Here is a 23,875-nt window from a genome sequence, read left to right as displayed (position 1 = left end):
AAACTCCTCATCTCTCGTCATGATTCGACATGGGATGATTTACGACCACTATACTTCATAGTGATGTTTGCTCAAAACAGAGCGACTGAAGTCTCATATGTCACTTATCTCATATGAGTTAGTAACTCAGTTACCACATTGTAAAAGTAATTAGTTACTCAGCAAAGTAACTGTGACGTTATTTTTTATGTTCTATAACGCAATTACGTTCTATAACATCTTTAACGTTAAAGATGTTGCTGAAACGAAAAATCGAGCGTTGCTTGTTTTAACAGAGTGGCTGCGTCTCCTTCGCTGGAGCTCCCAGCTGCATTTGGGCTTGGGTTAGCAGCAGCAACAAGTGTCGTGTTAGCATGTGTTGATGTGAGTTGCTTGAGGCAGACGTGGATAAAGTCTTTTTTCCTGGGCATAGCGTGCATCTTACATAAACATTCTTGACTTTAATTTCAATGAGCGAGAAGCGGGGCCGGTACTTCCAGGTGGAGAACGCTACCTTTGAATTTCCCTGGCCATTGTCGCTGTCTTGTGTTTACTGTTTAGTGGTAGTCAGAGCGCGCAGTGAGAGTGAGACTGTGTGAGCAGGTCACCGCCCACCCAGCCAATCATCATCGCATTTGCAACGGTGTCATCATCCCCCCCCTCGCTCTCTCCAGGCAGTTGGTGTGCAGCCAAAGCCTGATACCTCCGATACCTCGCTTCATTCAACTAAATTGTAGTAACGCGCCACTTTACATCCTCAGTAACAATAACGGCATTACAACGATGGGAAAAGTAATTAATTAGATTACTCCGTTACTGAAAAAAAGTGAAATCTTTATGCCATGGGACCTTTAAGCACCGCTGGGAGAGGCATTTGCAATTTTGTTATATTCATTGTAATAAAATGACAATAAAGGCTTCTTACTATGTTATCTTATGTATGGACTTTATATATTCACCTTTGTGATTTATCTAAACTCCACAAAATCCACCCAAAATATGCTTCACCGGGCATATCATCCACATAGGTATGATTTATATTCACAATATCAAATATATTGAAGAATTACATAACATGACAAAAGTTGTAGTTGTGGACTTTCCTATCACTAGTGTAGCTGTTTGAGATTGATACAGATTGATATGTAACTTTATATAGAAATGCAGAAAAAATACCGATACATGCACAGAAAATTTGTCTATGTGCACTGCCCAATGTAATTTCTGTGTCATGCTTGAAATAAGAGAGAAATATGATAATACAGTGTGTCATACTGCGTCAACATCGTCTCAGATCAAAAGCTCCTCCAAATGCAGCTGAGAAATAGAGCCTGAATCTGGAGGACTCAGCTACTGTGTCAGCCGTCAGTATCATACAGTATCATCGGCTCATCTATTATTTAATGCTTTTGGTTATAAAAACTGTCACCTTCAGCAGGTGTTTGCTTTTGGGTGATCATCTCTGTTACATTCTTGAAGATGAAAACAAATGAAAAAAGTGAGTCATATTTTTATAAATTTACTATTTCATACACTACATTAATACATTACATTATTATTCCAGTGGTGTTTCTTTTGTTGAAGTACAATATCCCAACTTGTAAACTTTCGTATCATGTAACATAATCACCAATTTGTCAGAAACTTTGGAGGAACTCCAGTGGTAGAAATCTTATTAGGCCAGGTTCTTTGAAATGCCTGAGTGTGTGTCTGTGTGTTGTCTGTATGTGTGTGTGTGTGTGTGTGTGTGTGTGTGTGTGTGTGTGTGTGTGTGTGTGTGTGTGTGTGTGTGGGTTTGTGTTACCCACCTGTAGGATGCGGTTGGACTGGCCCTGGCCTGACAGCTTAGGGTCACTTTGCCTTCACTCAGGCCCTCTGGGTAGATTAAACTGACTGGCTGTTCTTCAAACAATGGCCCACTGTCATGACCCGATACACACACGTCTCCCCCTGGAAACAAAATTTTTAACAACACACTAATCAGACACTGAAACCTGTGCCACAAACCTCTTTTCTGTGTTTTAACCATATTTATCAAAGGTGTTTGCTGATTTAGTGACTTTATGACAATCGTCCCTGGGTTTGTGCTGTTTCCTGTTACTCTGTGTTTCTATCAGATGAAGAGAAAGGATAATTATACTGTATATAAAAAGTACAGTATATAGCAACCATTGCAACAAACATATGTTCTTTCTGTCAGAATCAAATTAGTTTTGAATAAAAAGAGTAAATAAATATCTTTACAACATTTAGGTTGCCAGAGATAAGAACAAAACTATGTGATGGTTCTAAATGGATTTATTCACAGAGCTGTGACTGTTAAAATGGTTTGAATGTGAAAATTTGATTTCCAAATGTGAAAAGCTACAGAAAAGCTAACTTCATTCTGTAAAGCTTTATGACCCCAACAAGGAATAGGCCTATTTTATTTAGTCTGGCTTTTCTAATGGAAGAGTGTAGTCAGTCTGCAGTCTCTCTTTGAAGCCAGATGCAGAGCGTATTATTTTCTGCAGGAGTAAAACTGCCCACTGACACTGTGGGGAGACTACAGCTTCATCATTAGACAATATGTCGGTTCAGCATGAACACTGAACCAGCTGCAGGTGTAGAACACAGACTCTAAGATGTCCTTGTTTGAAAGTGGTAAAAGCAGACGTAAATTAATACATTTGATATTTACATTGTTGTAAAGGTTTTAGGTGCAATGTGAAGACTTATATATTTTGGACATGCTACTGCTTTGAGGCGTCACTATTATGCTACTGTAGTTGATCTCATTTACTGTATGTGCCCAAGTACAAGTAGGATAATCCAGGTAAAATCTGTGAATTTAGAAAATTTCATTTAAACTAAACCAAAAGATGAGAGTCCCATACAGTGTAGGTGAGAAAATGATACATTCCAGTGGCATAACACAGCATCTTAGAAATACAACTGGGACTGTCCAAGGCCAAGTACAAAAGCAATGTTTATCCTGAGTTGTAGTTCTGTTGAAGGGTGAGAGTAAATCTGTTCTCCAGGTAAGAGGCTCCATCCATCACTACTGTACAGGCTGCCCACACACGGCTCTGAGCTGTGACCCAGTGCATGGTGGTCTAATGATGTCAGTCCAACCAGGCTCCTCATCACAAGGACTTTTTAATCATCACACTTTGAAATTCCTCCAACAATTCCCTTCAGCCCAGAGGAAAAATATTTTTTTGGGAGTAGGAATAAAAACACTTTGTATGGAAGTTGTCATAAATTATGCAATAATTGTTTTTAATGCAAACGTACATGAAATAAATCATTTACATCATGTTTTCTTAAATCAGTTTTTAATGTTTGAGATTTGACTGGCATTGTGGTTTCCTAGTGTCTTCTTTTTCCTCAATGAGCACCCGACTGGAGCATTAGCAATGAACCAACTGCTAAATATTCCATAACAGCAGTGGATGGAAACGTGCATTGATTTGCATTTTATTTTGCAGATTTTCTGGAAATTTGGTCAAATATTGCCCTAAAGTTGAATAGAAACTTTCCCAGTGAGGCAGCAAAGGAACAACGTTAATTCTGCAATGTGTTTTAGAATTAGCACATGGGCTGTGTTTGAATTAATTCAAAGTTAGTATGAATTACTTTATTTTCCTTCATTATTTCCATTACGTTAGCGTAAATGTTAGCCTTGCTTTTGTGTGTTGTAGTATCATGCATGGCAATAATCACAGTTCCAAAAGAACCAGGTTATTTTGTTGCATTTTGACCAAACAATGTATACTTGTAACATATTTAGCTGCAAGGTGTCTTACTTTCATTCCCGAACTAAATCCTAAACTACTCTTAACCTTAACTCCTGCCTGGGCTAAACTAAATCTAGTTCTAACGTTATCATCCACACCAATATTGATTCTATCTGAGAACCCACATGGACATGCATGTTTGTGAGTGTTAAAGTGGAACTTACCGACAGCCTCCTGCAGGGCTAATGAGCTGAGGACCAGCAGACACAACAAGTGGTCCATCATCAGGATCCAGCTGTATAACAACAGATCAGGATCAAAACCTCTTCACCTTATCTCACAGCAAGCAGAGGTGTTCAACCTGGGCCTGTGAAGAAAAAAGAAGAACAAGATTACTTACATGACAACTCCTATAGCTCTGAAGGAATTCAATTAATTAAGCCAGAGATCTTCAACAAGGGGTCCGGGACCCCTAGGAGTCAGAGTCACTCAGTTATTGTTAATTTTTTGAAATTGATCAAACATGAAAATGTCTTGTGGCCAGGCTGGATCAGTGGGTAGAGCAGGCGCACATATACTGAGAGTAGGGCTGGGCGATAGAGAGAAAATCAGATATCACGATATTCCTGACCAAATACCTCAATATCGATATTGCGGCAATATTCTAGGGTTGACAATTGGTGCTCTAACAAAATATCTTCACACTTAGATTTTAGATAAATAATCATCAGTAATGTGGACATAATGTCTAAGTGTGGAAAAGGCAAATAATAGAACAGTTAGAATAGTCTGGTAAGTTCAGAAAAGTTCATCACTTTACTGTAATGCAGCCTTTAAAACCAGTAAAAGACAACACTTATGTCATATCACGATTTTACAATATCCAAAATCTAAGACGATATCTAGTCTCACATCACGATATCGATATAATATCGATATATTGCCCAGCCCTAACTGAGAAGCTTATGCCTTGACGCAGAGGTTCAGGGTTTGAGTCCCTTGTGAAGCGGTACTTGTGCTATGATATGGCTGAGTGCAGACTGCGATATTCCCACTGCTGATGCTATGACTGTTTGAAATGATCCTGATGCCAATATTTGTAATGTAGCGAGGAGTTTAACAACTGCTGGAATTGGATGTGAACGCTGAGTGGGAGATTCAATTTCATCTTTGATTTCTTCCAGTAACTCTAATATTGCATGGCTGCTTGATCTGTAATGCTAAATGATGTTGTGTTTACTGACAAAGTGTGATTCTTATGTTAAAAACATTTTCAGCCTCGCCTATGTCTTCGTCTTGCTCAAATTACTGTTGCCATTTCACCAGCGGCATAAAGGTCTACGAGGAAACTCGATTGCGGCTGGTTTAGACCTGCTTTTAAGAGGCGGAGAATTTCCCCCGCAGAATAGAGACGCGCTCTTACTGACAGTCTTTGTAAATACCACGGAATATATAATTAGGCGCACTTTGCGCTTATTGTCCCACCTTTTTGGGTGGAACTCCCACTTTCCCCACGACCCTCCCACGAACGCATATTGAAAGCGCAACTTGTCTCTCCTCGCTCATGTGGCAGACAATCTGCAATTTTACCCAAGTGCGTCGGTTACGTCCATCTTTGCGACCAATTAGCGCCTGGAAACAGGTGCAAACGGCTTGATAAATCTAGCCCTATGTGCCTACTGAACTAAACCATTGGCCACTGTAGAAACAATTCATGCAACTGTTTTCAGATACATACCAATCATGCTGCTTCCATCTTTGCTTTGGACAGTTATTTGTACAACCACAAGAGGTCGTTTGACAATAAGGACCCTATCTTGCACCCGGCGCAGCGCAGCGCAGCGCAAAGCCCGATGCAAGTGTCTTTGCTAGTTTCAGACTGACACAGTTGTCAATTTTCCGTCCAGCGCCCGTGTCATTTCAATAGCAAATGCACCTGCGCCCACCTGCACCCAGGGCCTTCTGTAAATTATATATCATGTCACAATGTGTGGTACAAAGTTAGAATAGTAAAAATCAATATCTAAACATTGTAATAAATCTATAGCTGTTTGGGGCCCTTTTACCTCGGTCCCCAGGCAGTTGCCTACTATGCTTGATTGTAAAGTCTGCTCTTGGTGTTTTTCCTCATGAATCACAGTGTATTTCTAGTAGCCCCGACTTTGGTATGTAACACAATTATGTCATGGCAGGTGTATTGCTCAAGAGCCAAGGTAGTGTGAGTGTGAAGTTCATGAGATGAGCCATTCTCGAGTAAGCTTTAAGCAGCAATACCACAGGCCAAGCAGCCGTCACGGCATGTATATCACAGCTACCCTAAGGCCTTACAAAACACTGGATTTGTTGCGGAACGGCTGCGGCCATGACTGACGGCTGTGGCCACGAGGCTCGCGAATTCACGTAGAATATAACCACAAAACCAACAACAGTTAGTTTCCATCCAGAGGAGTAGAGAGGAAACAGCTCTGTGCTGTGTTTTCAAGGTATAGTGCAGGGAAATATGATCCGCCGTGAGCACGGTGTATTTTATTTTGAAAATTAACCGGATATTTATTTTGTTTCTGTGCTCGACTTCCTGTCCTGCACTATCTGCCGTGTGCTCAATTGCTGTGGAGCTCTCCGGCGTCCGGCAAAAATAGAAGCTCTGCGTATCTGCTGCGGAGGGCTGTGGACCGCCGGAGCTGGGACGCAGTCGGAACGCAGCCGTTATGCAGCCAGTGGAAATACACAGATTGACTTTAATGGAAACCTAATGACTCCGCCGCCGTTTCGGAGCCGTTCCGCAGCCGTTATGCATCTGGTGGAAATCCACGGTAAGAGGAGGCTAACTAGCTCTCATTGATGGAGCTCCATCCAGCCACAGGCTCTGTCAATGAGACTTGCAGACAAGAGGCGTTTATTTCCCCAATTGTTAAATAAATAACTCACATATCCATTATAAGATTAACTGGAACCTGTGGTAAGAGATTGCGGGCGTAACAAGCTCTCTGACCGCGCTCTCACTCACACCTATTCAGAAGACTACCTGATCTCAGATCAGTGGTGTAGCCTATGTAAATGTTGGGGCGTGACAAAGATAGAGACTAGAGCCAAATAAGGAGGAGTTGAGATTTGCCCATTTTCAGAGGCAGTTTCAAATTGTGAGATTTGAAGAGGAAAGAGGTGTCAATGGGATTTTGAGGTTCTATATATGTCCTATTTACCCACCAAACTGTCGTTATTCAACTATGACAAGGTCAAATCTGTTTTGCATTCTATCACCCCATTAAACAACTATTTTGTAGCGTCTCTGTGCAGAGTTTAGCATTTTATGTTTTCAGGAGTCTAGTCCAAAATATCAGGTTTTCTGGAATGAGTTAGAACTCTGTACCAAAACAAAGTGCTACTACTGTTGATTTTCACTGAATTGGAAAACAAGAATTTCAAAGGGTTAATGCTTAACAGATTGAAATTTAGTCTCTCATGTCTCTTCCAGTGCCAGACTAGTATAGTATACGGAACAGCAATAAGTTGATAATCCATCCTAATTTAGACCAGATTTCTTTCTTTTTTGGAAAGTGCATCACATTCTTCAACAACAAAGATTTTTTCAGTTCAAGTCTGAGCACGTCTCATACAATCTTTACAGTTAGAACTACAAAGTAACTTTTTCTGGCTGATCTCTGTCTCAAGAAATCATTAAGAAAACACAGGATGATATTAACAATATACAAGGTATTGTATGTGATGTAACTGTGAAAATATTTGACAAAGTAACAAACATGCTACTATTATTTAACATTTATTTTTTGTTACAGGAAAAAAGTTCCCCTCAAGGCTAGCTTTTCAGCAGCAAATCCTTGCTGAAGACGAATAAAGAACCATTTTCCTCTTGATTTCCTGTCAAACTATGGCTCTGAACGTGTCCTTCTTATAACAGACTGGAGCTCTGTGGTCCCTGTGGAGTCAGAGTAGGCTGGCTCAGACTGAGCCGGATTTGCTGTCCTCCCAGTGCCCACCTCTCTGTCGTCTATATCTGTGTTCAATAGGAGGCAGAAACACAGCCTGGGATGCCAGTGGAATTTGCAATGCTGTAATACTGTAAATACATTTTACTATTTATTCTCTTTACTTATATTTATTTATCTTTAGAGCGTCTTGTACTTTTCCACAGTAAATTTCCCCCTTGTGGAATTAATGAAGGATTTTGAATCTTAAATGTTTGAATCTTGAAAGACAATATGCAGAGCTACTGGAGAAGGCTGGCTCAGACATCAATGATTAATAGTCACACAGTATGCAACTCATTCGACAGTAAGAGGGTGAAGTCGGGATGTGGGCTACTAAAATCTAATGCTCGGTATTCAGGCACAAAATAAATAAATGATACTGTTCAAAATGTTCAAGAGATTGGAAAAAGAAGCAGCATGTAGTGCTGATGGTTACTGTAACGTCAACAAAGACCAGCTGAGCAATGTGAGCTAGTTAAAATGGCTTGAGGGTGTCCTGTACAGTGTTCCTAAGAATTGTATTCATGATTCTGCATACCAAGGCTGTGTCTGGAATCCTTCTCTCATTCACTCCTCCCTACTCACTATATCAGGGAGTTCTATGTAGAGGACTGTGAGCTCATCAGCGAAATGAAAAAACACTATTGGACACTACACGGGTCATTTTCTCTGCGCTAATAGTTACGTTGTTAAATATCCCCTGCTGTCACTATAGCAGCAAGTGGACTATATCCATGGTTCACCTATAATAGTTTCACATTACGTTATACTTCCAAATAACAATCCAGCAGAGCCAACTAACACAGTTTCAGCATTTTGACATCCTCTTACCTACAAAATGATTCATTTGCAAGCTGTATTAATCTTCATGAATTTACGTTACTGTTCATTGCTAGGTGACAGAAATTCACAATGCATTGTGGTATATTTGTAATATTGTAGTGAGCATCAAAATTCACTTCGATATTACAGTGCATTGTGGGAAACAATAAGTGCCCTACAAAGTATTCCACTAATTTGAATTACAATTCAAACACTATAGAACAAATTTGCATAGTCAATCATTCCAGACACAGCCCAAGTGAATTTAGTGCCCATGCAAGAAGCAGTGTGCCTTTTGCTGTATGTAGTGAGTTGGAAGGTATGGAAGGTTTAGGGAATGAGACTTCTGTCAGAAGATTGGGATGATTCCATATGCTCACGAATTCTCATCTCAAACTGAAAAACAAGCTGAATCTAATAAAATATAAAGAAAAAAATGTATACAAATACAAAAAAATACATTTCATTGGTATGTTCTGCTAAAAAACTACAACTGCCACATTAAGTGTATAGTGTATATAGTCTATTGCTTAAAAGAGGCATTAACTCAAGTCGCTGCAGTATGTCCTCATCTTTCGATTTGCTGCTCGGAAGTTGAGGCTGTTGAAGGGCACTTAGAGCCTTACAGAAGAAAAGGTCAAAATGGCTTTTACTCACATTAACACTTGAACTGTGGGACACACACTCTTTATCTGTACTCCCCCACAATGCATCTCTCTCTCTCACCTTCATGCTCCATAAAGGATTGTGACCGCCTGAGGCCATGGGGTCTTTAGGGCTGTGTCGACATGTGCTGATGGAGCACATGCTTCCTCAAAGACCACACACACACACACACACACACACACACACACACACACACACACACACACACACATACACACACACACTCGTAACAAACTTTGGGGCAGCACAATGCCATTTCAATGGAGGTAAAAGAGAGAGAGGCTGGGTGGTGGAGAAATGGTTGAAAAGAGTTAGGCCGGTTACACACTGCACGCGTCACGCGAGCGTGGCGTTTCTGTTGCGTCTCAGCTGCGTGGATTTTTCTGTGTCCTACGCACCAGAACGCGGCGCTGCTCATGCTGCTAGATACAGGGAGGGCTGATCTCGGGACATAGTGCCGACAGATTCAAACTCTGAAAAATGGGTAAGTGGGCTGTCTGTTTATAACAACTTTGTGTAGCTGTAAGGAGCCTATATAGCCTATCCTATCTCAGAACACACACTACATTGTTATCGTAGCCTATCCTAACATATATATATAGCCTACTGATTTGATTAAAGCAAGACAACCTCGGCAGTGTTGACTGCAAAATATGTTACAGAATATTTCGTTCTGTATGACAGGTGCAATATTTGAAAATATTTTCTCTGAAATTTTGTATTACATTTATATCTACGTTGATGTCAAAACCTAGACTTTCAAACATCAAGATGCCATTTATTGATGTGCATTCATGTCTAAATGACATATACACATATTTTCCTATTCTATTTTGACTGGAAACGCTTCCAACACGCTCGCGTCTCGCGTGAAAAATAGGCGTCGGTTCTATTTCTAGCTGGCACGCGTGTCACGCCGGCAGTGTGTAAGCTCTAACCTGTTAACATGGGAGCCGAAATATAAACGGACACGCCATGCGGCTGACACGCTTGCGCGGCGCGTGCAGTGTGTAACCGGCCTTAAAGGTCAACTCAACCCAAGAAAAATATAAATCAGAATCACTATTTGTAGATGATTGCAAATGTTTCTTGTGCAGGGTTTCCCCCAGTGTATTGCTAGCCTGGTGGCCCACTGGGCCTAAGTCGCCCCCTTACCAGGCCTAAGCCACTGGAAATTATTTTCTAATGTATATTAAGACTTTTTAACTACAGTTACAGTGGGCCAGCTCGGTTAGAGTTACTTTTCTAGGGGAAACCCTGTTGTGTGCATGTAAACTCAGTTATTTGGAAAATTCAAGTTAGGCAGGAAATTGTGCAAAGCTATTTTGGAACCATGGCTTACTTAATTTAAGTGCATTTTGGTGATACATCATTTTACTTACAGATTTTTTTTTTTCAAAGCATTTGGACAGTAGTCTGTACTTCACAAATGCACGAAACATATCTAGACATTACCCGGCGGAACTGTATGTGATAACGCAAATGTCCGAATCATGACCGGTCATTAAACAGACTTTACCCTGCCAGCTCTTTAGTACAAAGTCTGTGTAATGTCCGATTGAGCCCATATCTAAATAGAGCAGCTCATTGTGCGAAGAATTCACAGTGAGCGAGTGGGCGTGTTGATGACGTTTCTATCATGCAGCTGGCACCAAAACAGAAGAAAACAAACATCTGACAGTAAAGAAAAAGAAGGGTGATTTACATTGAAGACGGCAATGAAAATGTCTACCTGGAGGTTAACAACATTCAGGAACTTCTGTCTGCAAGGGCCAACGTCAGACAAATTGTCAGACAAATTCAAGAAACGGCAAGATACTCAGTTGTTTATGACCAAATTACCAACGTCTCTGTGATAGAGTGTGATCTGTGTGTAATGATGTCCTGCCTCCTGGATGCTCTGCCCAGGCGCCGCCCCTCGCCTTAACCAAACGGAGCATTTATAATCCTTCTGTTGTGTGAGAGGGAAACCCCAGAAAATGTCTGCACCTGATTGGTCAGAGTGGAGTTCACACGTGAAAACAGCTTAATTCTTTCAGGTAGTCAAATATTCAGCTGTGTAAACCAACTGATACAGATGTAGTGTCAAATTTAGATGGACTTTGGATGGAATTATTTTGCATACAATGATGCATTGCTATAATGGCCATTGTCGACTGGTTCCTACTGTGTTGCGTTGGAGCTAGGGTTAGGGTTAGGGTTATACATTGACAGTGCCTAACTCCTCCTCTCCTCTCTGCTATATTTGTGCCTGAGCCCCATTTCCCCATAATGATTGATTGTGGAAGTTGCAAATGTTTTCTAATGGTATTTCCCCAAGCAGTACTTAAAAAAAGAGTGCACGGACATGCTGTTAAGAGCTTCTTCAAGTTGGCTATCTGTGGTGCTGAAGATGATGCTGAATACACTCACATTTAACTGTCTTTAAGACGTGCTGTATATTAAATACATATATTACAAAGCCTAATTGTTATAAACCATGCGAAAGAAAGTTGCATACTTGAATGAGCAGTAAACAGTAAAGCGTTCAGCTTGCTGATCTTAAAGATTATGTTCCTGGGTGGAAGTCAGTTTAAAAAAGTAAACTTTGATTGATTTAACAGCTACCTGTAGGCAGACCTTACTCTGAAATTCACATTAAACTAAAATGAAGTTGTGGCGGTTCCTAAAGGTTTCATGAATATGCATGGCATTGACAGTGACAGTCACCTGCTGTATATAAGCGTGTAGCAACAGCACCTGAACATATACCTTCAGGGTAAGTTTCAGGCAGAAGAGATGATTATATATTAGGCAGGAGGGAGAGGAGGATGATGACCATATCAACTGTCAGATCTTTAATTAAATGTATTAGTGTGTTTTTCTATTTTTTTTCTAATTTAGACATGATTATTCATCTAAGATCAAACGTCACTTAACTAAAAATGTGTTACTCTATTATCTATTATAAGTGTCTTTAGTTATATGCTTTTGATGGATTTTACGACTTTATCACCTTTTCATCATCATTAAACATGAAAACGTAGTAGTGGGGATGTAGCCTTAGCCTTAAGATGATATGGGGAAAAGGTTCAGGTCCATGTATGGGGCTTGCAGAAACGTTGTTTCTTGTATAATTGTGGTGTAAGAAATCTGATTACTTCAGAGAGACAAATGTAACCCACGGGTGGCTCAACAGTGGAGTTCAAGATTTTACCGGCCACAAGTGTTTGTGATCATAGCAAAATGTGGTCCTGGTGACACCTACTGTAGCAGGAACTACCATAGAGGGGGGTTAATATTTCTGTCTCTCTGTCTGTGGATAGTTTTCTGTCACCATGATAGCATCACAACAAGCAAGAAGCAGTCCTGAAACTTTACAGGTGTGTAGTTAAAAAAAAGGCAGAGTTTGAAGATGGTTGTGGTTATTCAAAAGTGTCATACAATAATAAGCACAAATAGGTAAACATGAAAAATAAGAAATAAAAATAAGAAAGGGTTGTGAAATGTTGAAGGGATTTGTGAAATGTTGTAGTGTTTTGTGATATGTTGCAGTGTTTTGAACTTCAGAGCCACCGTAGTTGTTTCCATCTTCTGTTTTCTCTGCTGTCTGTGCGTCACATGTTTCCTAAATACTGTATAAACATTGTTATTTTCAGACAAATTTTAAAATGGATAATAATACCTGAACTTACTACCAAACTACACTTTGAATTCTGATGGACGTACTTCCAAGATGAATTCCTAGTCATGTTGTCTGTTATTTTGCCCACCAGAGTCTGCCAGTATCCGACTCTTGTAATGACACTGGAAACACTAGTATGGTGACGTGGTGGACCAGCTGCCCTGCTCTCCTTCGCTGGCAGCCATGCATGAAATAGCTGAGCGGACAGTGGAGCTCAACCCAACAGTCCCTCCACCTCTCAAACCCTGCAGATGGTCTGCAACATGCTCAGGTCTGTTCCTTGGAGCCGCATGCGCTGTGAGGAGTGTGTAGGGATACGTGTGTTTGAGTGCAGTGTTTAAAGAATAGTAAGATGAAGCACCAGTGTTTAATCTTCCCTGTCAATCACTGTTGTGTGAAGTTGCCCTTTTGAAAAGCAGAAAAGAAATACTTGACATTTAAAAAGTACAACTGGAGGGATTCTTTTGCATTCAGACCAAATAGTTTGACTGACCTTACCTTGGTTTTTTTGTTGTCTTTGTGAGAATATTTAAATCCCATCTGAAAATGCAAGCAGGGACTCCTGTGCATATTTTAAGACTCAAAATGTTAAGATCTGCAAATGTGTATTTCAATTCAGATCTTCTTCAGATCTGAATTGAAATACACATACACACTTTATCTGTTTGTTCTGAGGTTAAACTTCACAGGAGCCCCTCAGAAACTAGCTCTCTGCACCTCGCTGCGGCTCCAACAGAACAGTATTTGTATCCTTCAGCTTAGGCAGTGGCACACCTTTACTGCAGGACAACGTAGAGAGATTCCAATGTTTCTTTGGTTTTATAAGTATTAGCTGGCTGGTACACTGCATGGAGCTGATTACACAATGCTGAGTTAAAAGCTGGCTACGGACCAGGGCCCAGAGGACTCATTGCAGTGTCCTTTAGACCTTTTTGTCTTCCTGGAGAATTTGGCCGACCAGACAACAAAAGGGCTTCTAATACAGTTGCAGGGAGAGCTCGGTAGCATATTGATCTTCTCGGTCGACCACATGTTCAAATAGCAAACTCTAGATTTCATGCTGCATTGTCTGCTGTACTTTGTGCAGTTTTTAAAAAAAACATCTATATCCTATTTTGTGAACAACATTAATCATATTAGGGCAAACATCACTCTTCCTATCTCAATGTGGACCTTCTTTGTTTAGGTCAATTCCTAGATTGCTTTTACAGAAGCTGTTTTGCATTTAAATCCTTCCAACATGACCTGACTGTGTTCTCAGTCTGGTCTGTGCAGTTGCAGTTACAGGCACTAAGCCATGCTTCCTCGGGTTATACTAATGTATTATTAATGGGTGCTGAGTCAAGAGAGTGCCGTGTATTAGTACAGTGCTGCTTGACCTTAGTCTGGCCTTTAGCACTATTAACTATGTCTTTCTGATGGATACTGGCCTGTGGTGGTTCTATTATTCTATTATTTATTAAATAGGAACATTTTATGTCAGTTGATGAGTTGATCTCATCAGGATCAGTGATCCTGCAGAAGTCCAAGGATCAACTCTTGAACTATAGTTCTGTCCTCATTGTATATGATTCTCCTATGGCGTAGTATGGATAAGACTGTATGGCTCAGTATGCTTCAGACAAACCAGGCAAATGTGTTTGCACATGTTCCGAATGACTACACTCAAAGGCAGGGTTAAAGCCTGCCCTCATAGAGACAGGGGAGACTCAATGAACCGTGTAAATGGGGATAATGAAGCACACTTTAAATGTCTAGTGATGCGCTTGGTTGTGCAGACAAAAATTGATGTATGTAGTTGTGTGAAGAAGAAAAGTGGAGAAGTTGAAACCCTTGCCTTCATCCTTCCCTCCACAAACTTGGCTGTGTGAAATGGAAATGATTCTATGTTTCGGAAAGTAAAAAAAAGAGCAACAAGCACTTTGTTTGACTGACTTAAGTTACATTTCAGACAGAAATCCTTTTCATGTCCCTTGAACACCTATCCAAACAATCACTGATGTTATTTAGTCTCCAAACATCTAAGACTGTTTATATAATTACAGCAGAACATTTCCTGCAAACTTGAACATTAATATTAAAAGAGCGTCTGAGAAACTCACATCTGTCTGTATAAGGCTGGAATTATGGTTATGCAAATTCACATTGGATTTAAAGGGGGAAAGAAAAACATTCTGGCAAGTATGAAAGAAACAACGATGATTTTAACCTTCTGTACTCAGAGTCTTAATCATCTAAACATTATGCTGTAATTAATTGATTCAGATCCCTAACACACAAGCAAATGTTACAATTACTCATTAAAAATAATGAACTAAAGCCTTTAAATCTGCACTGGGAATTTAGTTAATTAAAAAGAAGCTAATCTTGTCAGGCTAAAACAAAATGCATCCTGCTCTGATCCACCAACAAAAAGGTACCATGAAATGTGAACAATATAAATTTAGCATCTAATTAGCACTGCAGGGTAACTCCTACACAGCGTACACCATGTACCTGCCGCCACTTTATGCAAGTTAGGCATTCATTGACCGACCACATTCAGGGAAAAGCACAATTACTGCAACATCAAAGGATGGAAAAATGAAGCGATCATATCAGGACATGCTGAACTTTCTCTGTACTTAGATAAAACTGGAGAAGACAGTGCATAATGAGTCCTGAGCCAGTATCCAGGCAGCCAACCAGGGGGGAAGATAAAAATCTCCAGGCTGCCTGCTGCACCCTCAACCAGCTATTATAGTTTCCCATCCACTAACAAGGGCAGTGTGGCGCCTGAGAGCAGGATGACTTCATGCACACTGTGGCTGACTTCATCAGGACGCAGAGAAACACATCTATTATCTGTGTGTGTCTGTGTGTGTGCGTCTGATCATTATGCAACAATGGTGGCTCTATGAGTCCCTTTCACCACCTCTGGCCCTGATAAACAGAGAACCATTTACTGAAGAGCAAGCAACACAGAACACACTCAAATCACGGTCACTCGACATGACTATACTGATGATGTTTCATTTCCAGGATTGTTCAGGTGCCGCCAGAAATTCCGCTGGATGTCCCTCATTTCGGCCGGATTTCTGTCACCCTCCGTTTTATTTGTGTTGGAATTTTAAACTCCGGTGGATTTATGAGGACTATGGTTAACTGCTCCTCAGATCTCTGCAGGGTAAATCCAGACAGCTAGCTAGACTATCTGTCCAATCTGAGCTTTCTCATGCACGACTAAAACCACCTTTGAACGTACACATGTTCCACCAAAACAAGGAGCACAACGAGCGCTTGTCACAGCAGAGAACCTGTCTGGTCATCCAACGAGGCAAATAAATAATAAAAGGTTTGTGTACACTAGCTACATGTCTAATTCTAATTGTCTGTGTTGCGTTACTTATTGAAGTAGTATCTTTATATTGTGAGGCTAGTTGTTTAGTTTGGCTAACAACGTAGCTAATGTTAGCCATTTAGCCGTTATCATGGAAGCATGGATAGCCTACAGCTTATCAGTTTGGTCTGAATTATATTAATGAATAAATGAAACAAGTTCATAATGCCCATGGGCATATGGTCATGTTTATTGAGTTCACCAGGCTAATTTGCCAGCTAGTTTCAAGCTAGCCAGGTGATTCGCCAGTTAACTAGCTAGCTAGCTAGTTTACTAGCCAACAGGCTGTCAGTTAGTTGCTTTGCTAGCTATATTATTTGAACTGACTATAAATGAACGCACTTGTTTTTCCTGAAGCTTTTAATGTGAAATGTGAAGGCATAACACAGTGTTTGACTGATTAAAGTATGTAAAAACAGTGAGATAATCTGATATGTCTGACTAAATGCATTTATGTGGATTTATTTAAGTAATGTGATGACCCACAATAGACAAGAACAAATGCTTATTTAAAATGGCGGCCTGGCAAACGACAAGGGCCACTTGAGTTTTACTTGAGGTTAAGAAATATATAATAAAAAGTTTGGGAATCACTGCTGTAGACTGTTATACTGACAGTCGTGCCCTGAAGGCTATGCTGTGAGCAGCTACAAATATTCTTGTGAAGTAAAAACAATTTACATGTATGCAATTTGTCATATGAATTGTATAGGGAGAGAGGGAGGATTGTGATGCTTAATAAAATGGCTGTTATCTTCACATTGGATTACATTCTACTGTTGTGAGTCTGCATTGCTTTTGCATGGTGACATCTGAATAGTTAATACAATAGCAATTGTATTTTTGCTTAAGCTTTTTTTGTGTTTGTTTCAGATCAACTGACAGCTTTGTCATTAACACTTTGACAGAGTGCCAGACCTTGTCGAAAGATTTAAAGGTAAGAAATATTTGTTTTCCCATCCACAGCGTATCAAGTCTGCATTGCTACTAAAGCCCTTTTCAGACATGAATTCTTATGAAATATAATTTCCTCTTTTTTTCAATAGCTTCCATGTAATGTGTCAAAGTGACTCCAATAGATGAATAAAGCCAGCCACTGGATTCCTGGAGGAAAGGCTGCGGAACGTCTGAGACTGAGATCAACCAGCAGGTCGCGGAGCACGGCTCCACCACAAACGCCAGATGATGGCGCTCTTGCAAGTGCTCTCATACCAGGTAATTATTAAACTGAAAAATTATTTGATGAAGCAAAACTTCCATATTTCAGTGACTGACAACTTTCTTGTTCTATCTACCATATCAGACGAACGTGGGTCACAGCTTAAAGAATGGTTGAGAAACAATTCTCAGCCCCTCAGCCAGATAGAGGCAGGGCCAAGTGGATTAGGGACAACAATTGGACCATCGATCAGATCCTCGAAGAGTTCCCTCAATGACCAAAGGCATGGTAGGTATAGGGAAATATGATCTTACATATGATGAGGCATTGTCTATAATGTTTTATTAGTGTGCCACATTGAATTCCAATTCATTTTATAGATTGCACAGGCTTTTCCTGCATGGGGATGCTGCATCAAAGTTGTTTGAAACTTGGTATGAAATGCCAGGAGGGGAGTCTAAAATGGTAAAGTTTATTCAAAGTAGAATACTTGCTTGCAAGTAGAGCTAATGGCTCTTAATAGCAGCTTTTTAATAGGAATTTGAATTTCTTGAATTTTTTCAAGAAATCGGAGCTCTTACATGTCCACACGCCGGTCAAAGCACTGAGGTCATCCAATCAGATGCTCCTCGATGTGCCCAGATCCAGGTTAAGAACCAAAGGCGACCGAGCCTTTTCAGTGGCTGCTCCAAACCTCTGGAATAGTTTATCTATTCATGTAAGAACAGCTCGGACCATTGAAACGTTCAAGTCCATGCTTAAGACCCACTATTATTCATTGGCTTTCAATTCAAGTTGAGCTTTGATATCTTGACCTTATTGACCTTATTCTTTTTCTACTGTCAGTTATTTTGTATTGTACATTGTGCTTTGTTTGTGTTTATTGTCTCATTGGTCAACTGAGGTTGTTTTTAAACGGCTATATAAATAAAATTGAACTAAACTGAACTGTTCACTATAGACCTGTTCAGCCAGTTCATTTGTAATTGTTGTGATATGAACTGCACCAGTTCTACTATATTGTTGATATAATAATTTTTTTCAAAGATTCCATTATGTTGTTTTGTTTTTGTATTGTTTAAGTGTTTGTTGCATAATATATGCATACATCTAGCATGCATTCTGTTCTAGGTTTGTAGTTTAACAGTTTGCAATTTATTTTCTTAAATTGTACTGTAATGTGTTAGAATTAATCTGGCATATGGGTTAATTTTACCCAGCATTCGGGTACACTATATAACAAATATGTAGTTGAATCAACCCAGAATTGTAATTACTTTGACCCAGCATTTGGGTACACTATATAACAAATATGTAGTTGAATCAACCCAGAATTGTATTTAATTTGACCCAGCATTTGGGTAGAATATCTATTAACATCTGTTGGGTTAGAAATCACCAACCCATCTTGCTGGGTCAAATTAACTACTGTTGGTCCAGCGGTTGGGTTATTTTTAACCCATCATTTTTCTGTGTGTATAGGATTCGGTATTTGGTTTTGGATTCAGCAGAATCTTAACCAGTGGATTCAGTATTCAGCCGAAGCCCAAAAATCTGGATTAGGTGCATCCCTAATCCAGATAGACACAAAGCTAATTAGACCCAAGGAGATACTAACAGAGAGGGATCATCAACACTGGCAGCAGCATGATGCTCAACAACTTCACAGTTCACACTTTCAATCTGCCTCAAAAAACTCATTGTTCTCCTGTGATGGTTTAGACCACATGATTGAGCTGATGGTGGCTCTGCTTGGATCCACTCAGGTGTCAGATTGAGACCTGCTGAAATACAACTGCACCCTACTCAACCCATTTAGACTGAAGATATTATTCACGCTCTTCAAATGTGATGATTTGCTACATTCCTGTTTGACATAACTGTAGACTGAATATCTTTGCGTTTCGAACTGTTGGTCAGACAAACAAAACATTTGTACACATCGTCTTGGGCCCGGAGAAATTGTTTTTCAAAATTTCTTGACCTTTTCTACATAAAACAATCAATCAAGAATATAACTAGCAAATTAACTTACAATACAAATAAGCATTAGGTTCAGCCCTAGATTATTTCAGAACAATGAATCGATTACATGTAAATAATCTGCAGATTAGGTTGGATACATGCAACCAGATAAAAACTTTTTTTGTTGAAATAAATTAGGATTAAATCAGGAAGTCTGTTATTACTTAATTAAGACTACTATAAGAACATGACCAGGCTCACTTTCAATGCTTGATTTTCATACGCACTATTTGATTGGTAAAACAAAAAGCCCTGATAATAATACTATAATAACAATAACACATAAAGCTACACATTTTAACAATGTATTTAAGTCCACTTGAAAAGAATAATTTACAGGGACAGATGCAGTTAAATACGTATACAAAATCATGGGCCATTAGCATCCACACACACACACACACACACACACACACAAATGCAGTGCACACAAAAACAACTCACAACTACTCCACTTTCTCTTCTCTGCTTCATTGCCTTGTTGTTCTATTTTCTTCAGGACAAACTTCACAGCCTCAGTGTGTGTGTGTCTGTGTGTCAGCAGATGTGAAGTATTGTGGCCTACAAATGCCGGATGTGTGACTTCTGACCTCTGATATAAGTGCTGCCTCTCAGTAGTCTTCGCTATGTCAACTGACTTCCTGTCCTGACTAACAGCTGACCTGAGGCCAGAAAAGGCTGTTGGCTGGAATAAGGTCAGTGGTGCACCCTGGGCAATGGATGGACAGCTTGGCCTTTGAAGTTCTTCAGAGACCACTGTGTTTGCTCTATCCTTCAGGTTATTTATTAAATGTCCCAGTAAAGTCCCAAAAGTGACCTAAAATTCTCTGAGTGACACACATTTGGTTCTACTTTTAGACTTTTAGGAAACCTTGGTAAGTCTTTTCTAAGATGTAAGGAGTTCCAAGCAGGCATTGCCATATACAGATACTGACTGAATATAAAGTTGGAATAACTGATTTGGTCCAGAATGTAATCACATCCATTTAATCAGGAGAATAAAATGAAGCCAGTCGCACACAACAAGTTCTTGCAATTGTGCTTAACTGGCATTTAGCAACAAGGAAGAAGAGCAAACAGTGATGATTTGAATCTAGGGCTGAAACAATTCCTCGAGTAACTCGAATAATTAGATTACTAAAAATCTTTGATGCAAAATGATTTGCCTCGAAGCTTTGCAAAAATTCCTTCAGATCGACGACGACTTAAACATAATCACTTCTCACTCCCCTGAATGGATCAGCTGTTGAGGTGTCCACTTCAGTCTTAACCAATCAGAAGCGGCCATGAAAATCACGAGCCAATCACTGCACGACATCCCTGTTTTAAACCTGTCTCTCTCTCTGCTGCTCAGTTGCCATTTCAGGATACGAATACCACCCTCCTCCTCCTCTGCTTCTCCGGTCTTCGCCCCTCACGGCTCCTGGGTCCTCTTCCTGCAGGCCTCTCCCGGCGGCCCTCGGCGTTGGTCTTCGGGCTCCTCACGCCACCATCAATGTCTAGACTCCATCAGGGGGTTCATACTTCGGCTTCTACCCCTTTAAAAGTTTCTCCAAATTTTTAAATGATGGTGGAGTCTAATCTCCAAAGACTGTACTGCACATTTCACGCACATGTACAATAAATCATTACATATCTGCAATGAAGTCTCTCCTGATTGAATTAATGTTACCAACATTGTATTGCTCACAGTGTTTCCGCTTGGAGGATTATTACTGTTGCACACCAGGTCTCGCTGGCGACTCATGCTGTCACTACCCGATGTGAGTCGAGTGCAGATGTGAGTTGCTCATGCTCAGATTTGAACAGTTTACGGCAACGCCAAGGGATCCGGCTCCGGATGCAAGCAGTGAAATCCATAAAATAATAAACTTTTCTCATTACAAACAATAACAGAAGATGGAAATCATTTCAAAAATGTTTTAGCTATCTATGATTGTTTGATTGCTAACGTTAGCTCAAGACACCATTCAAGTGACAGCCTTTGTTGTGTTTGCTAACTGGTAGCCAGCAGTGAACGAACTTCGTTATGTAGGTCCATTTTGATTGTATTGACATTACAGAAGTCTCTCGTTAGCAGATGGTCTCCTCCTGAGTGTCTTCCTCAAGCAATTTACCTCAGACTGATAAATTGACAGCTCAGACAGCAGAAAGTTATCTTGAGTTGTTGACATCATTAAAATACCCAATTACCATCAATATTAGCTTGTTACTGTTACACTGTAGCAAGTACACATCTTAACAGTACCCAATAAAATTGCCATTTGCTTGACACGTCAAATTGACCTTGATGTTTTGTTTATTTGTATCTGGGGAAAGAAACGAGGATCACAAACAAACAGTAGTTTTCTCACAAAGAATAACTTGACGTGACGCAAACTCACATATGCACTCAACTCACATTGGGTAGTGACACATGCCATGAAGACTGATTACAAAATGAAGAAATAGCTTAAGGGGCTAAGAGAAGAGACAGGCTGGAGAAAACGACAAAAAGTGTCCAAAGTTTGGAATCAGTTCAAACGTAATAAAAAAAAAACTCTGTACGATGTGTACTGCAAAATCAAACTAGCTTGTCACAATAATGTCAGTGTTTCAGCATCTCAACAGAGTTTAACTTAATCCTCCATTCCACGAAGAAGATCCGACAAAAGTAAATCACGTTGTATGGACAATGAAACTACACCAAACACAACAACTACCAAAATCAAAAACAAGAAAATACATAGTGGTGACCACAATTTAATCTAAAGAGCCGACTTGTTGACTATCCCTTTGGAAAAACAGCTGATTGTTGCGCACCTTTTTCTATAACTCTCTCTCTCTTCACGGAGAAACAGCTGATCAACGATCTACTAGCATAAGTGTAACAGAGCTGTGTAGCATTGTAATCAAATATATAAATGAAAATAGGTTGAGTATAACTAATATTTACGTACAGGCCTATAAACAGATCAGTCTCAGGTTGAAACTTGTACTTCTGAAAGTTAAGTTGCACAACTTAAGGTAATGTTTATGTTGCATGCATTTATTATGTCCCGTTTAGACTACTGTAACTCACTGTATGTTGGATTGGATCAGTCATCCATTTGTCGGTTACAGTTAGTCCAGAACGCAGCAGCTCAACTTTTAACCGGGACTAAAAAGCGTGACCATATTACACCGGTTTTGGCCACGCTCCACCGGCTTCCTGTTTGTTTCAGGATTGAATTTAAAATTGTATTAATTGTTAGTTTTTAAGATCTTAAATGGGTTCTCGCCTTCTTACTTATCAGAGCTCTTACATGTCCACACGCCTGTCAGAGCACTGAGGTCGTCCAATCAGATGCTCCTCGATGTGCTCAGATCCAGGTTAAGAACCAAAGGTGACCGAGCCTTTTCAGTGGCTGCTCCAAACCTCTGGAATAGTTTACCTAGTCATGTAAGAACAGCTCGTGAGAAATTATCAAGCCACCATTGCGGTCCAGTGTGTGGAAACACTTTGGCTATTGCGACGGAGATGTTCTAAATAAGTCGCTCGCTGTTTGTAGGATATGTAAAGGTCAAGTAAAGTACAACGGCAACACAACAAATCTCTCCAACCACCTACTAAGGCGCCATGGGATTTCACATAACACAGAGCATTCCCGCTGCTACAGCAGCGCAAGGTAAAGTCAACTCTGCAGAAGCCTCAGGTCTCGCCTGCATGTTTAGTCAGAGACTAGGCCAAAACTCAGCTCGGGCGAAAAACATCACGGCAACAATTGCAAAGTTTATCTGCAAAGACATGCGACCCTACAGTGTGGTTGAAAATCCGGGATTCCGTGAAATGATTCAAACATTGGAGCCAAGGTACACAATACCAAGCCGACCACACTTCTCATAAAAGGTTATTCCTGCATTGTACGAAAGTACTAAGAATGATGTGAAGCTGTTGCTTTCTCAAGCTGAAAGAGTAGCGATAACAAGAGATGGCTGGACGTCATGCTCAAATCAAGGGTATGTGACAATTACCTCTCATCACATTGATCCGGAGTGGAAAATGAAGACCTTTGTTCTGCAAACCAGAGTTTTAAATGAAGCCCATACTGGTAAAAATATTGGCGCGTTACTGCGTGAAGCCTGCATGGAGTGGAAAATCTCCGACAAGAATCCTGCCATCGTCACAGATAACACCAGGAATATGATTGTGGCCGGTGCAGAAGCCCAGTTCAGTCCACAGATTACCTACTTCGCACATACACTCAACCTTGCCTCGCAGAAGGGTTTGGGGGTGGACCATGCTTCCAGGTTGTTGGGGAAAGTGCGAAAAATTGATATTTTCACCACAGCCCGATTGCATGTCACGCCCCCTACAGGAAAAACAAACTCTGATGGATTTAGCAAAACATAAACTGATCCAAGACATAATCGCCAGATGGAACAGTTCATTCGAAATGCTTGAACGTTTTTTGGAACAACAGCCAGCTATAATGGCAACTCTGATGGGGGTCA

The 23,875-nt window shown here is 40.2% G+C and overlaps 1 protein-coding gene and 1 long non-coding RNA gene across 2 annotated transcripts in view; one reads left to right on the top strand and one right to left on the bottom strand.

Moving 5' to 3' along the window:
- cntn2 (contactin 2) overlaps positions 1-23,875 on the bottom strand; it is an 84,849-nt gene that overhangs the window by 41,890 nt on the left and 19,084 nt on the right. Inside the window, exons 2-3 of the mRNA XM_028575679.1 lie at positions 3,923-4,065; positions 1,788-1,929 (exon numbers count right to left, since the gene is read on the bottom strand). Coding sequence (XP_028431480.1) covers positions 1,788-1,929; positions 3,923-3,983 — 203 coding nt within the window. The 5' untranslated portion in view covers positions 3,984-4,065. The remainder of the gene's footprint in view (positions 1-1,787; positions 1,930-3,922; positions 4,066-23,875) is intronic.
- LOC114554085 (uncharacterized) lies at positions 6,431-7,573 on the top strand. Its single transcript, XR_003692387.1, has 2 exons — positions 6,431-6,511; positions 7,496-7,573. It is a non-coding gene; the product is annotated as an uncharacterized LOC114554085 (long non-coding RNA).

The sequence above is a fragment of the Perca flavescens genome, chromosome 4 (genome assembly GCF_004354835.1).
Source record: "Perca flavescens isolate YP-PL-M2 chromosome 4, PFLA_1.0, whole genome shotgun sequence".
In the NCBI taxonomy this organism is placed as follows: domain Eukaryota; kingdom Metazoa; phylum Chordata; class Actinopteri; order Perciformes; family Percidae; genus Perca; species Perca flavescens.
Note: the sequence above shows the minus strand (reverse complement) of the source record. Positions and strands in the feature narration are given on the sequence as shown.